The sequence below is a fragment of the Diadema setosum genome, chromosome 8 (genome assembly GCF_964275005.1).
Source record: "Diadema setosum chromosome 8, eeDiaSeto1, whole genome shotgun sequence".
Classification (NCBI taxonomy): domain Eukaryota; kingdom Metazoa; phylum Echinodermata; class Echinoidea; order Diadematoida; family Diadematidae; genus Diadema; species Diadema setosum.
This window is the reverse complement of record NC_092692.1, coordinates 11010991-11025191: the sequence shown is the minus strand read 5'-3', so window position 1 is coordinate 11025191 and position 14201 is coordinate 11010991. Positions and strand designations below refer to the sequence as shown.

The 14201-nt window shown below is 43.2% G+C and overlaps 1 protein-coding gene across 1 annotated transcript; it reads right to left on the bottom strand.

Moving 5' to 3' along the window:
• Positions 1 to 3986: 3986 nt before the first annotated feature.
• LOC140232296 (uncharacterized) lies at positions 3987 to 5955 on the bottom strand. The gene has a single exon (XM_072312426.1). The coding sequence runs from the start codon at positions 5214 to 5216 to the stop codon at positions 4779 to 4781; it is 438 nt and encodes a 145-aa protein (XP_072168527.1). The 5' UTR covers positions 5217 to 5955; the 3' UTR covers positions 3987 to 4778.
• Positions 5956 to 14201: the final 8246 nt, after the last annotated feature.

Genomic DNA, 14201 nt, shown 5'->3' with positions numbered 1-14201 from the left:
TTGTGAAAGTTCACTGACCTTAGCTGAGTCATTGGTGGTTGGATCTGGTGTAGTGGAGACTACTGCTGGTTCAGAGCCGGACGTCTGTCCGGCGCCAGGGCTGTGTGTGTGTGTGGACGTTGTCTGTATCGTGGAGTCCTCTGATTTGGATTCCCTGATGGCCTGCCTGCAGCAGCTGCCTGGCTGTGTGCTTGTGCAGACAGGGCTCTGTTGCCTAAAAAACCCCTGGCTCTAGGCTGCATGGATCTCGTCCTCAACCACCCTGCATTAGCATACCTCTGATGCTGGAAAGGAACTGCTTGAGACCCAGCGCGTGGGCCCTGCTGGTATGGGTTGTACCGTTGTTGGCGGAAGAAGGTACGACCTCTGATGGCTCCAACTGTTTTTTGCTGCTCATCCATCTCTTTGACAGTTTTATGGAGGTCATCCCCAAAGAGCCACTGCGTGGTCTTAACCGAAGGTTTGCAAAGATGTGTGTACCTTGAATTAATGTCTGGCTTGATGAGAGACTTCCTGAGTGTATTCAGTTCATAGCTGGCATTAGCAATAAGGGCTATGGCATCCTGTTGGGTGTCTGTTAGCTCTTCCGCCTCACCGCGGGAGGTATTCGCTGTGCGAAGCATGGCTGTCATCCCTTTCACGAGGGGCTTTAGACACTTCTGTAAACGTAGGTCGAGTGCTCTAACCTTACCAGACAAATTGTCCCAAATTATCGGGTTTACCTTAGGCACAACCAGTTGAGAGTTCTCTGGCTGGGGATACTTGTCACACGTCTCAACAATGTGATTTTCTTCCAATGCATGGGTCATGAGAAAATTGACGCTGCTATTGAGCTTATCTGGGAGCGGGTCCCCAATGTCCGTCTGCGTCGCAAAACGGGAGGCAAACCCAATGTCTTCCTCTATTTGCCTCGTCACATGCTGGGCTGGCACATCTTTTGTCAACTGTTCTTGAGCGACTTCTGGGTCAGTAGCCTGCCCAGTCTGCTCACCCAAACTAGACATGTTCCTAGCTGTGTAACCAGGATGTGTAGCCTGAACAGATGACGCATCATCATCATCATCACACAAAAAACGGTTCTGCTTATTATGAGGGTCCAGTTCATAGTCCCAGTCCATAAAGTCTAACTCGGGGTCATCAATTTGGTTCGAGCAAGGCAACATAGATCTAGATTTCTGAGACTGGGTGTTGCACAATGTCTCTATCATAGTCTCTAGCTTCTCGAGTCTGCTCTCCATTGAGACCTGTGCTGGAGCACCTCCAGCAGTACTACGCACGTTAGTACCTGTACCTGTAGCTGAGCAACCTTTTGAGGTGGCACTACTGCCCGATTTCTCCGCAGAGCGTTTGGCTTTCGTCTTTTTTATGATCGGAGTAGCTGAACTGGCCTTTACCACACGTTGCACCGACTGTAACTGCACACTATCCTTACCGTACGTGCTGGGCTGACCGGTTTTCCCCGTCTGCAATTTCCCCGCAGGGCTGCCACTGGGAGTATGCGTTAACGTTACGGCAGTACGAGACTGCACCGATTTCTCCACTTGCACAGGCGTCCTCTCAAGGGGGACCTTTTTTCCGCTATCTACTGGCCCCGCAGGGCTTTTGGTCGGTAAACCTTGTTCCATCCCAAAACGAATTTTGGAAACCGCTCCGACAAAGAACGAAAGACGAATACCGAGTACTGAAAATGATTAAACTGAACTGTTTTGTCGCGCTCACGCGAGAAACGTTTCAACAACGCGCCATGTTGGAACGAACTGACTGCGCCTGCGCGAACGGGATCTCACATTAGATCGAACGTTTATGAAATAAAATAGATACATGCACATCACAGCTACCATTGGGTAGGCAGCTTCGTGTATAAAACATTGAGTCTCCTATATCCGGCCAAATCCCTTTGAATATCGGGATGGGTGCCGGTTCCAACATGTCCGGATAGGAGAGGTCGGACTGTATTTCATAAGAGGTTTTTCGTCTCATAAAAAAGTTGGGAGCCTGGAAGCCCTACCGTAGTATCTCATCCGAAACTATACCATCCCTTTAACCCTTTTGTGTGGCACGTTTTTTTTTTTTTTTTTTTCCTGTCCACAGAATGGTGGCACAGACGAAGGGTGGAATGTCCGACAACAAATGCAATAAGCACGTCGCAAACACACATAATCAATAACATGAATCTTAATAATTGCGATATCAATATGTGTGGTTCTTTTTTACATTATCTGACAAAAATATGGCTCATACTTTGATAGCATGTCAACATTCAATGCAACTGCACATTCAGTGAGTCCTTGAAATAAGATTCAAAACAACATGAGTGTGTATCAATAACTATTGAAAGCAGTTTGAAATGATACATATTATGTGAAATGAAACAAGTGCAATCCATCAATCTCAACGACAAAGGAAACAAAACAAAGGAATTAAATGACGGACAATAGTGGAGCGAAATGAGGTGGAAGCCACTAGAAAGTTGTTCTTAAGACGTGATACTTATCTTGCCCAACAAAAGGGCTAGGGTGTCAGGTATTATGTTTCACGTCATACATGGTCATACAATTTAATTTAGAATGTTGCCCTGATTATACCGTGGATATAGCAAAGTACGGTTTATAATAAGAAATATATTCAATCGTAAGACCACACTGCGTGTGATATGGGCACAGCCGGAAAGAGAGAGAGAGAGAGACAGAGAGAGAGAGGAAGGAACAGATGACGCGTAATCAGAGGGAAGATGTTTTGCGTATTATCATAAGAGCCAACACAGGACAACATTGAACAATTCCCTTCCAACAACATGGCCAAGTATACGGATTCAATCGAATTTCCAAGGAAAACATTATATGACAATTGGTTTGGATGATATGCATTTTTCAACACGGGATATGCTCACAATATTCGCCGATCTTTTACCAGCTTCATAAATTTGGCTTTCGATTTTGACCTATCATATCCATGCTAATCAAAGTGATTTCCACTCAGTTTAACATTAGATTAAGTGTGTTCAAAACTGATTTCCTCACAAGTGAAGCATAGCTTTTAACAGAAGAATATAAGTATAGTATACAGAGAAAAGGAGAGGGGAATAGAGAGAAGAGAGAGAGAGAGAGTGAGAGAGAGTGACAGACAGACATAGCGAGAGCGGGAGGGAGAGAGACTTAGCGGTGAAAAGCATCTGCACCATGTACGTGCTTGCGTCAAATTGAAACACAACACGGAAATCTGCCCGCCAAATCAGATACAGGGTAAAGCAACAGTTTTCCCCGAAGCATTCAGCTTTCTACTTTTGTTCTTTTTTAATATTCCTGTGAGAAAGCTTGACTGTGGCGTAGGTCTCGAGGATCGCGTCTGAGAGTGGGTTCTAGATAAAATTGCGTTTAAAAGTGTATTATCAGTTCTTTTTTTTTTTTAAGTCGGATATTTTCTTCAGTGTCAATTTAGATGGCAGACTCCTGCATTTTTTTTTTCTTTTCTCTCTCTCAAACTCTCTCAAAAGTATATTGTTGACTTTTTTATATCATTGCATAATATGTATGTTCAAATATTTTACAGGTTATCGTGGTCATTTCTTTATACTGTAGATCTTTGTACAAGTATATGTACAGTTAATCCATGTGCATGATTTTCATGGTAAAAAGCAAAAATAGTATGAAACTGAACTGAAATTACTGACAACGCAGAGTGGGGTGGTGAGGGTGATGGTAAAGATGATGGGAATAGTCTGAAGTGTCTCAACAATCCTTGGGAAAGAATCTATGGGAGGATCACTCCTGATCATTTCGAATCTAATGTATAATACGAGCCCATCGTCCACACAAACAACGATCGCAATGCTGAAAGTGCCATACGCCCGGAGCTTCTCACGGTGACTTTGATTCGCGGTTTACAGAGTGGAGTTTCAATTTCACGCGCCCTGAGCCGCGCACCAGTAATCAATTGAACGGTTGAAGCGGGAACAAGTTTACCGCAGAGCAGAAGATTGCCTCAGCTAGTTGCAGATGCAGAATAAATTTGATATATAACATTGTATTCTACAAAGCCACATTTTATCTTTTCTGCACTTCCCGGCGGTTAGCTGGAATCTATAAGGCTGTTGACTTTCATTTCAAGGGGATTATTTTGACATAGTTGCTAAGAGGTTCTTCCGTCTGGTATTGTTTTTCTCTCTGTATTAACTTCACATCATAGCATATTAATCAGCAGGACATCGAACTCTTTATCCGAAATCCTACTAGCTTATTATAGCGACGTGAAATACGAGGGAGAAATACATACACATATTATTCTTTCATGACATTTACGAAACTATAAGATCTCTGAAATTATCGAATTTTCTTTCAATTCACCTCTTACATTTACATCATACATGTCTTTACAGAATATCATAAACTATCCATAAAGTGCAGTTTCAACCGCTTCGATTCAAATACAAGTAATTCGTTATCGAACCGGAAAGCCTTCCATGTCGCTCGTCCTTTCGCGTCGATGCCTCCTACTGTGATGTTATTGTTCGACTCTCAGCTAGTGAGTAATCACTGTGTAGTCACGAACATCTGCTCATCGGAGGTCCTCGGCGGGGAGGGAAAAACTCTTCCAGAGTTTCGTTGCTCTTTTCAAGAAGGGCTGTTCAGTGGGTGGTAGACGGCACATGAACGATCTGGTGGCTGTTCGATTAAGACGATCACCGATCGGCAGCTCGTGGTGGCGGCGGTGGTGGTCGTCGACGTCGCGTTGATGAGATCGCAATCATCACCATCGTTCGATCGGTGACCACTCGTATGTCATACACTGGCCTCGGCACAGTTCTGGCCCCGTCGGTCACTGCCTCGTAGCGGTGACATCTTGTGGTAAATCCGCCTAATCGAGTCCCGCTTTTTCAACTTTGCTTCCTGCTCAGCTCGATCGAGTTCTTGAAGCATCTTCATCTGCACCGATGGCGTGATGATCGGCTCTTTGAGCCAACACCGGCACCCGAGGCCGACAATCAGGGCCCCGACAATGAACACGATGACGCAGACGGCGCCGTAGGGCCACCAGCGAAAAACCTTGTAGAGGTCGGTGAAGACCCCGATACTGATGAGGGAGGCGAGGATGAAGGCGACACCGAGGAGGATCAGGGACAGGCGGGCGCACTCGGGGAGAAAGACGGGAACTTTCCCGTTCGGGACTGCGTGTTCAGGACTCCCCGTGTGTCCCGAAGCTTTCATCTTAACACCCATTGTCGGTCAAACACAGAATGAAATTTCTCTGAAATGAAACGATTAGAACAGGTAGTAACAATATTATCTGCATTCAACGCTCAAACATTATCCTTTTCTTAAGAGGCACAAAATCGCGGGTGTTTTTTTTTTCCCGTGAATGCTCCGCGAAAGGACATGTAACCTATATTGATGAACAGGTTAGGATTTTTTTCTTTTTAATTTCAAAGTTCTTGTCTGCCTATCCTCAAATACATGTATGATTTGTGAATTTCCCGACGTTAGTGACAGCACCTGTCTCCGGTCGATAAACGGGGCCGAACTCACATCGAAGCACCACAAGATTGCCGTTAAGTAGCAGCCTTGACAAAATGAGAGATGACAGGTTTTGGTATCTCCGCTCCTTACTCTCCAGAGGACATTTACTCCTCTCCTGCAGGTGCAGAAATCGAGCTTCTGCTGTTGTTGCTGTTATTGTTGGTTAATCGAGCATTGTCTTATCGTGCCAGACACGCTCGAGTTGATGACGTAATAATGTAAACTGTAGATTTTTCGCTAATCCAGGGTGGAGAACACATTTTTCAAGCTACTCATTTCAGCCTCTCCTCGCGAGTCACGAACACCCAAAAAACTCAGACGGTAATCACTTTAACACCATCCCTCCTCCATTCCAGGCACAAACTCAGCGATGCAGGTCTTATTCCTTGATGACGTTAGTACATGTGCAGTACTTATATTCTCCCGCCAGTTTTTTTTTCTATTTTTTTTTTTTTTAGCCCCGCGAGAGCGAAAACTGAATTTCGTCTCGAAAACAATGTCCAAAGGCATCCAAAATTAGAATGTAGTTAATCCACAGCGTCAGTTTAAAGCCCGGTTTTGAGACGCGAAGATATTTCAAGTCATGTCCCGTTTAGCAAGCTATGTTTCACAAGAGTCTTGTAGTGAGGACAATGAATATATTCCAGTGTGAAGTAATGAACGGCGGGGGATTCAATAGCTCGCTCCAACTTGAGATGATCGGGCTACAGTGCTGTGATCGAGGAAGCCTTATAGAAATTCCGAACTCAGCGGCCACTTGAGAACACCTTCAGATTGGCACTCTGTTTGAGGTCATCTCGCAAGATTGGTCGTATTCCCAATGTGCAGCGCTCACAAAGTGTGCAAACGAGCAAAGCGAATCCGCGAAAGCGGGAACAACTCCACATCTGCGCCTGATGACACTTCGCTCGCGCAAGACCGAAAAACATTGATTGATACACAAAAACCGCACCTGCGACACGCGTACAGTACACACGAGTGTGTTCACTCTCCACGAATGTATTAATGTTGTTGATATCTTTGTAAGTTGTTTCCTTTTCTCACTCTCAATGTGTTGTTACGCATAAACGTCCATTAAATATAGTAGCAGGAAATGAAGATGACGGAAGAACGCTTCCACCCCATGCGAGTCAATCTGATGTAATTTCCCTTCCATGAGATTGGTGGATGCGAGGTTTTGAGAGAGAAGGAGAGTGCCTGAGAGAGGGAATCAGAGCGTGGCCTCGGTTCTTGTCAAAACTGTAGTCATGTAGCCAGATGAAGATGTGTGCACGTTCCGCATTGATTGGCGCAGTCCGCGCGCGGTGAACTCGGCTAACGACATGGGCGTACTTCCTCCTGTGTGGAATTCGCTGAATTCGTGGCGGGGCTCGCAGAAATGAGATAATGAGGCACAAATGCGATTGGCTCGATGAGGTAAGCCGACGCCGAGGTGGCCCCGTGGTGGCTCTCGGACCGTCCCCCCGCCGAGGGGTTGGAAGACGCGAGAGCTATTTCAGCTTAAATCTAATCAAATCAAGAGCTGACGGAGCTGCTCAGACTCTGCATGGGCTGTCATCCAAGATCCCATTACGAAAACAGACCTGGAGATGAAAAAGAGAGAAAAAGAAAAGAGAAAATGAGAAGGAGAATCGAACAAGACGACGTGCACAACTTCGTTTCTCTTTCTCCTTTCGTTGCTGCGTGTTGGGATTTGTCTTTTTACACTTGTCAATTTCGGAATGAGAGCTGAGCTTACATGAACATGGGGGTTGTTTTGATAAAAGGCTGGTTAATGTGGACCCTCACGGTGCATTGTTGACAATATCCCGGGATAATACACGCATTCCCATGCAGCTGGTGAAGGAGAGAACTGACAGGCGAGCGAGGATGGTGGTTTAGGGGAGGAAGAGGGGGACATGTACACCTGTGTTTAGATAACTTTTCTGCGCTTTTCTCGTGGAAAAGGGGGATGGGGCGTTGCGTTGGTCCGAGGTGCAACGTGTGATATTTTGTGTCATTTTTGCAGGCACAATAATCATGAATCTAACCATACTAATGAATGAAGATGCGGAGACGAAATGAACAAAGACAATCGGTCAAACTTTGAATATCACTTTACTTGAGTTACTTTGGTGAAAGTTTCTATCGTTTGATCCGCTAAATTGTACTTTGGATTCACTCTGAATCCGCGTTTACAAGTGGAATTCCCTATATTTAATGGCGAAACGTGGTATTGCATATTCATTCGCAGAACGTCTAAACAAAGGTATGCAACCTCCCATGTAAGAAGTGGCATGTTGACTCACGTTTGGCAGTTGCTCGGTTATTTCTTCTCCCATCGCTGTCAATATTTGAACAACTCATTCCTGGACTAACATCTCGGACGCTCTTTACAGAGCGTAGTGGTGAGATTTCTTTTTCCCCTATTCAGTGGGATGGGAACTTGAATGTGAGTCCTAGTTTGGCACGACTGCACACACTGCATTAAATCCCCCCCCCCCCATCATAGTCTCCTGACGTAGTTCACACAATGAGGAGAAACTCACAGCTTCTTGTTTAACTTGACCTTGAGGAAAGTTGAATAATAAAATAAAAGCGGCTTTCATCAAAATAAAACTTTATTGTACAATGATATAGAGAAAGTTCTAGAATATCAAAGTTTCGCACATTTCACCTTACAGGAGAAACGGACACGACCGAATGTGTTGCTCATACAGACGGAATTATGTTATCATTATCTAGTTCACGACTCTTCTTCAATTAAATATGATTATTATACATCCATTTATTCTTGTGAATTCATTTCACAAAAGCGTGATTGGCGTACTAAACAGGGGAACACGGTGCACTTGTTGCGCAGTATAAGGCTATCTTTTAAAACGGATGCATACAAAGCGGATTAAGTAATCGACTGGTGCGAACCACGTGTGAGTAGAACTTACTGTTTCGCCACGCAAAGTATAACCTAGCAGTAATAAAGGGACTAACTGAAGCTTATCTTCATTTCTGGCGACAACATTTTGCCCGAATCGTTTTCCACAAAAAGTGCAGAATTCGATCGAATCTCCCGTTATCTACTGTAGATGGGAAACTACAAGGAAATACAATTAGCGTTATGCATCCGACAGGCAGCCATCCACGAGTTCACCGCCTACTCGTGGGGCTACTGAATGCGGAGATCATTCTGCAGAATATGTAAGCTGCGAGACTTGAGTATCATGAACATGACGGCCATGCTTTAATGAATATTCATGAGCTATCATGCCATTGTATGCGTTTACATGTACTGCGAATTGAGCAGGGAATACTGTATCATTCGGGGAGGCGTGAGATCTGTAAGGACGTACAACGTGATGCGTCTTTGTTGGATACTTAGGGTGGATATCAAACATGCCAAGTGCATTGTGCATCAGGTGCAAGTGACGCGACGCAGTGGAGAATGCATTCCGAACTTTACTCTCCCCCACCACATCACCCCTTTATTTTAATCATGATAATTGAGCGGTAATTGACAGTCAGGTGACAGTGGTGGTGTATACAATGGCAGCGATCACAGTTTGCATTTCTTTAACTCATACAATCACGTGATGGCATTCCGGCATGGTTCCATGACATTTGCTCCTGCGACAATTGCTCTATGAAATATTATATGCACGCTAAGCCGAACATAAATTCTACCCACAAGCATAACCCTATAACCAGACCTATAAAGCCTTATCACAGCCTGGTGGAGATGAGAATTGGGCTTTTAACTTTTTGTGAGATACCAAGAAAGCACTTATGATATAGTACAGAATATACCATTTCAAGAGGAATTAAAAGTTTATTTGATGAAAATCGGGTTTGGAATGACTGAAATATCCAAAAACAAAGTAAAACAAAGCGATCGTAATAAAGTGTGGGTCCCACACTTTATTAGAATTGCTCTTTTTGGATATCTCAACCATTTCAAAACCATTTTCATCAAATAAACGTTGAATTCCTCATAGAATTACATGCTCTTTCATATTTCATAAGAGGTTTCTCATTATCTCACCAAAAATGTTAGAAACCTGAAATTAGGTCTCGACCAAAACTATACGATCCCTTTAACGCTAAATCCTTGGAGAAAATACAACCGGAGTAATTATGGCAGGAGCAAATGTCGTGTCACCTTCCAGCACAAATCATCATCATCATCTGTTCTCGTTAAATCTAAGTGACAGGGATTATTTGTTTACTCTTCCACATCAAATAATGCAAGGAGAAAATCATTGAAAAGAAATCAGCAATTTTATGGGACTCACTGGTTGATATACTGTCATTAAGTGTGATTATTTCACCACATAGGAGAGCCTTTGTATTGTTGTATTGTTACAGTGTGAAGAAACCATACAGACCTGCTCTTGAAAAGTTTTCACCTGAAGAAAAGTAATAACCCTATCAGCAACAATTTCAAGCTTCTGATTCAAAATATTTTATTATTTAAGACGGATGCTGCGAAGGCCCCGAGCTGTCTGCTGCGCAGACCTGCTTATAGAGACCCCATATTTTATTAAATTTGCACTAGCATAATGTATTATTTTAAAACAAAACGACTTAAGTAACAAAATTCCTCACCCTTCGAATGACAAAAATATTTGTGAGGATTTCTGAGATGATACACATACCCATTGTATCATTGGACTAGTTTAATGCTCGTTTCCTTATGGATATCTATAGTAGGTAAGACTTTATTTCATACATTTTTGTCATTAACATTCGCCTAATTTATCAGTATCATATTAACAAGAAAAGAAAAAAGAAAAAAAAACCATTTGCGAACTAATATGCTGCAGTCACAGCAATATTGGTCAAAGGTTTGCCTGTCATTTTTAAAGGAATAGAGAAGTTGTCACACTAGACATATGAACAGTGGTCAAGTAACGAAAAAAAAAAATAGTGGCGGTGGTAAGTGAGGTAGGTTATTCATTCGCATGAAGGTGGGGGAGTGACAAAAGTATTAAACTCAAAAAGGTCAAACATCTAATATTCGGAAGATGGCCTATTTGCAGAGCAATTCATAAGCACAGAATGCCAAGAGCAGCTATTCCGTCACGGCTTATATTTCAACTGCTCCATTTTTCAAATTCGTTTTCTGATACAATGCATATGTTTCCATCTTCTTTTGTTTTCAATTGAGTGATGAAATTTGATTATGAGTGCAGCTTTTCTCTAGAATACCTAGCCAGGCAAGTGGTTTCTCATTCTGCCCGTGGTTACAGGGGAGATTAGGAGAGAGAGAGTGTGTGAGAGAGAGAGAGAGAGAGAGAGAGAGAGGGAGAGTGAGAGAATGAAAGAGAGAGAGGGAGAGAGAGACTCTTAACATTCTTGGCACGTTGTTAGTGTCACTCAGTATGCGAAGTTCATAGAGCCGCGTTCTGTTGAAGTTCGATCCATCCGCTATCACGTCTTAAAAACAAACACACAAACAAACAAACTAATATAAAAAAGAAATGGGGCAAGAAAACCGTTACGCCTATTCACGAACCTCCTCATTGTAGTCAATAGCACGATCCGCCAGTACCCAAATATGATATGACAATAAAAAAGTAATATTCTTCACTTAAGTGCTAAAGTGACTTTTAACCGAGTTACCGTACTGACAAAATGCGGATATGCTTTTGATAGTAAATACGTAGGTTCTATTCTTTCTTTTTAAGATATAGCAAACAGAAAAAAAAAAAACCGAAAACACAGGACTTCGAATATCTATTTGGTTTATTAAAACATCTCCGGAGCAAATCAAAGCATTCAAAATTTGGTGGGTTTTTGTTGCTGTTGTTGATGATGATGGTGTTGTTTTCTTTGATTTTTTTTAATTCTGTTTCAGCAAGGATGGCATCGAGGAGATAATGCAGGTTGAGACGGATACATCTTAGAGAGTGGACCATGTAAAGTGGGTGTACACTGCGTGCATGTCGTAATACGTCAACGATATAGTACAACGGTATTGCCTCCATACCATCCGGCATTCATCACCGAAACTTTATCGGCAGTCAACAATTCATAGCTTGGGACTTTTTTTTTTTTAATTGAAACACTGCGAGTGTTGACCTTTCGTGTTTCCTCTCCACACAGCAAAAACATCAAATTAAGATACAGTCTAATCGTCAGCTGATCGCATAACTGGTAAAACGGCTTGTCATAGATGATGATTGTTCCTATTGCAGATTCTGTTTTTCAATCTTGCTTACTTTCCTTTGTCGCAGTTCGGAAGTCTTGATATTACAACGTGCTAGCAATACGAAGGATGAAGAACAGAGGAAAAATCGATGCATGTATTGATACGACAGAAAAAAAAAATGGAGGGTGATGAATCAAAGCCTTATCTCCGCAGATAGCGAGACTGGAGGATATCCATACTGTTTGTGCATCTTCGCTCCTCAACTTGGAATTCGGAAAGCTATAGCGTACATACCCTCACGCATTCGCGGAAGACGCCCACCATGAAATATTATTATTTCCATATTCTCAATTACCTAATGGAAAACTAGCTTAGAGGTGAATTCCCGGAAGTTGCATAGATTACAGTCATCGCTGCGACATGGATGAAGCGAGAGACAGCATTCTTCTTGAAGCAGCCACTATACCAACGCAACGTCGCTTTTGTTGTTACTGTACTTGTCTCATCGAGCTATATCACGGGAGCATTACTGCGTGCTTCAATTTGGCTGTGGAGATGATATTCTTGCTTGGATTGATATCCGCCATCGTTGGCGGCGTTGTTCAGACGGGACGAAAAAAAAAATGGTCGAGAGGGTGAGCCACAGAACTCTTACACATTCTGTGGGGTGAGCAGGCTCCGGAAGGTGTCACTGAACTCGCCAGGGAAGAGCGTGCAGTATGTGACAAGCACGAAAGCCCTCACCCGTCGAGAAGACCAGTGTGCAGACGACAGTCGCAGCAGCAGAAGAAAAAGCTTTCTACAGATAAGATATCGCATAATTGAAGCTGTTTCAATGTGTCCTTTTCTATGCACACCACCAAGCACAATCAAAACCACTTTTACTGCTGCATTTGTGCCTAATCAATTTAAGAAAGTGATTAAAAGCAGCTTATGTTTGCGCTGTACCAGAAGTGAATTGAGAAGTGGACATGATGTGGACCACAGAGGTGACCGGACCGATATTGTGAGGAGAAGGAAATATTTTTGACGAGGCGACGGGCCTTAGTTTTTAATGAAATCACTGAAATAATGGGACTACTAGCCAGAGGGGCGCCTCTGATCTCTTTACATCTATCTTGTTTATTTCAATCGTTTCCCTGTTAAAATTTTTACCTGCAGGATTGTTGAAGGCATGTGGAGAGTACTATTGTTCCGCGCCTGGAAATTACAAGATTTAGCGACAGGATTAGCAGTAGCGCCACCTTGCAACGGAAAAGCACAGTCTTTCATTGCCCCTGGTTAGATAGATAGGTCCCTATAGCGAAAGAGTTCGAGCAATTTAGAATGAACACCTTTGACAAAAACAACATGCAAGTGTAGACGCCACAAATATTCCCTTCCTGTTATGATTAAAGACACTTCAGGACTATCAAATTATTCGTCTTATTTCGCGAACAAGAACCATAACGAAAGAAATTGGCCCATTGGTGCATTCAACAGATCATACGACATGAATGGAGTGGGAGTGCGGTGGTTAAGTGGGCGGTTTTCTGAGTTATCGTGTGTATCCATCTTTGAGGTAAATTCTTGCGAGTTAAGTTAATCTTGGCAGCGTGCCATTTCTGCCCAAACACGATCCATGGGTGTCTTGCCACATCTTTGCGGTTCGCGCGGAGGAGCGACATTAGCGGTAGTTGGGTTCTTGCCGAAGGATTTTCGTCGAGGGATTTTACCCATTCTCCCGGGTATTCAACTTGTGTAATCACAACTTCCTTCAAAGAAAAAACCTGACGAATATGCAATCAACAGAATTATAACATGCGTTTTTTCCTTAGCCTGACTGACAGTGAACGACCGCAGTACGAACTTTACTGGATGATCGCGTTTTAGGGGAAAAAAAGTACTTTGAAGAAAGCAGCTCATCGCTACAAAATATTAAAACTCCCATAATGCTATCAGATATGATGTTTAAACATGCACCACACACACACACACACACACACACACACACACACACACACACACACACACACACACACACCCTCACACACACACACTCACACCCCCTCCCCATACACGCACACGGAGACACTGACACACGGACACACGGACACACCCATGCACTATGCAGGACCCACGGACACACCCATGCACTATGCAGGACCCACGAAGCAACAGCAAGCGTCCGCCCGCCTGTCTCTCAGTGGTTTGGTACCCGATAGTCCAAGGCTTAACCAAATCGAAACCCCACACCGAGTGGATTAGGAGTCGGTACTTCTTTGACATTTTTAATCAACGTCGACCCGACTTAGACATTCGATCATCTCAAAGACAGGAGAAAGGGAGGGGAGCAAGAAGCAGGGATTAATCAGCAAAGAGTGCTGTAAACTGACACGAAACAGACATATAGGGAGATGAAAAGCATGACTATTAATCAACTTGATTTATGCTTACGCGAAAAAATGTCTATATTATACGCGCAATTGCTTCCATACTGAAAAGAAAAATGGACGACTCCCGTTGATGAAAATAAAACAGAAATGTGGTTTTGATGCATAAACATCCATAATTACGATTGT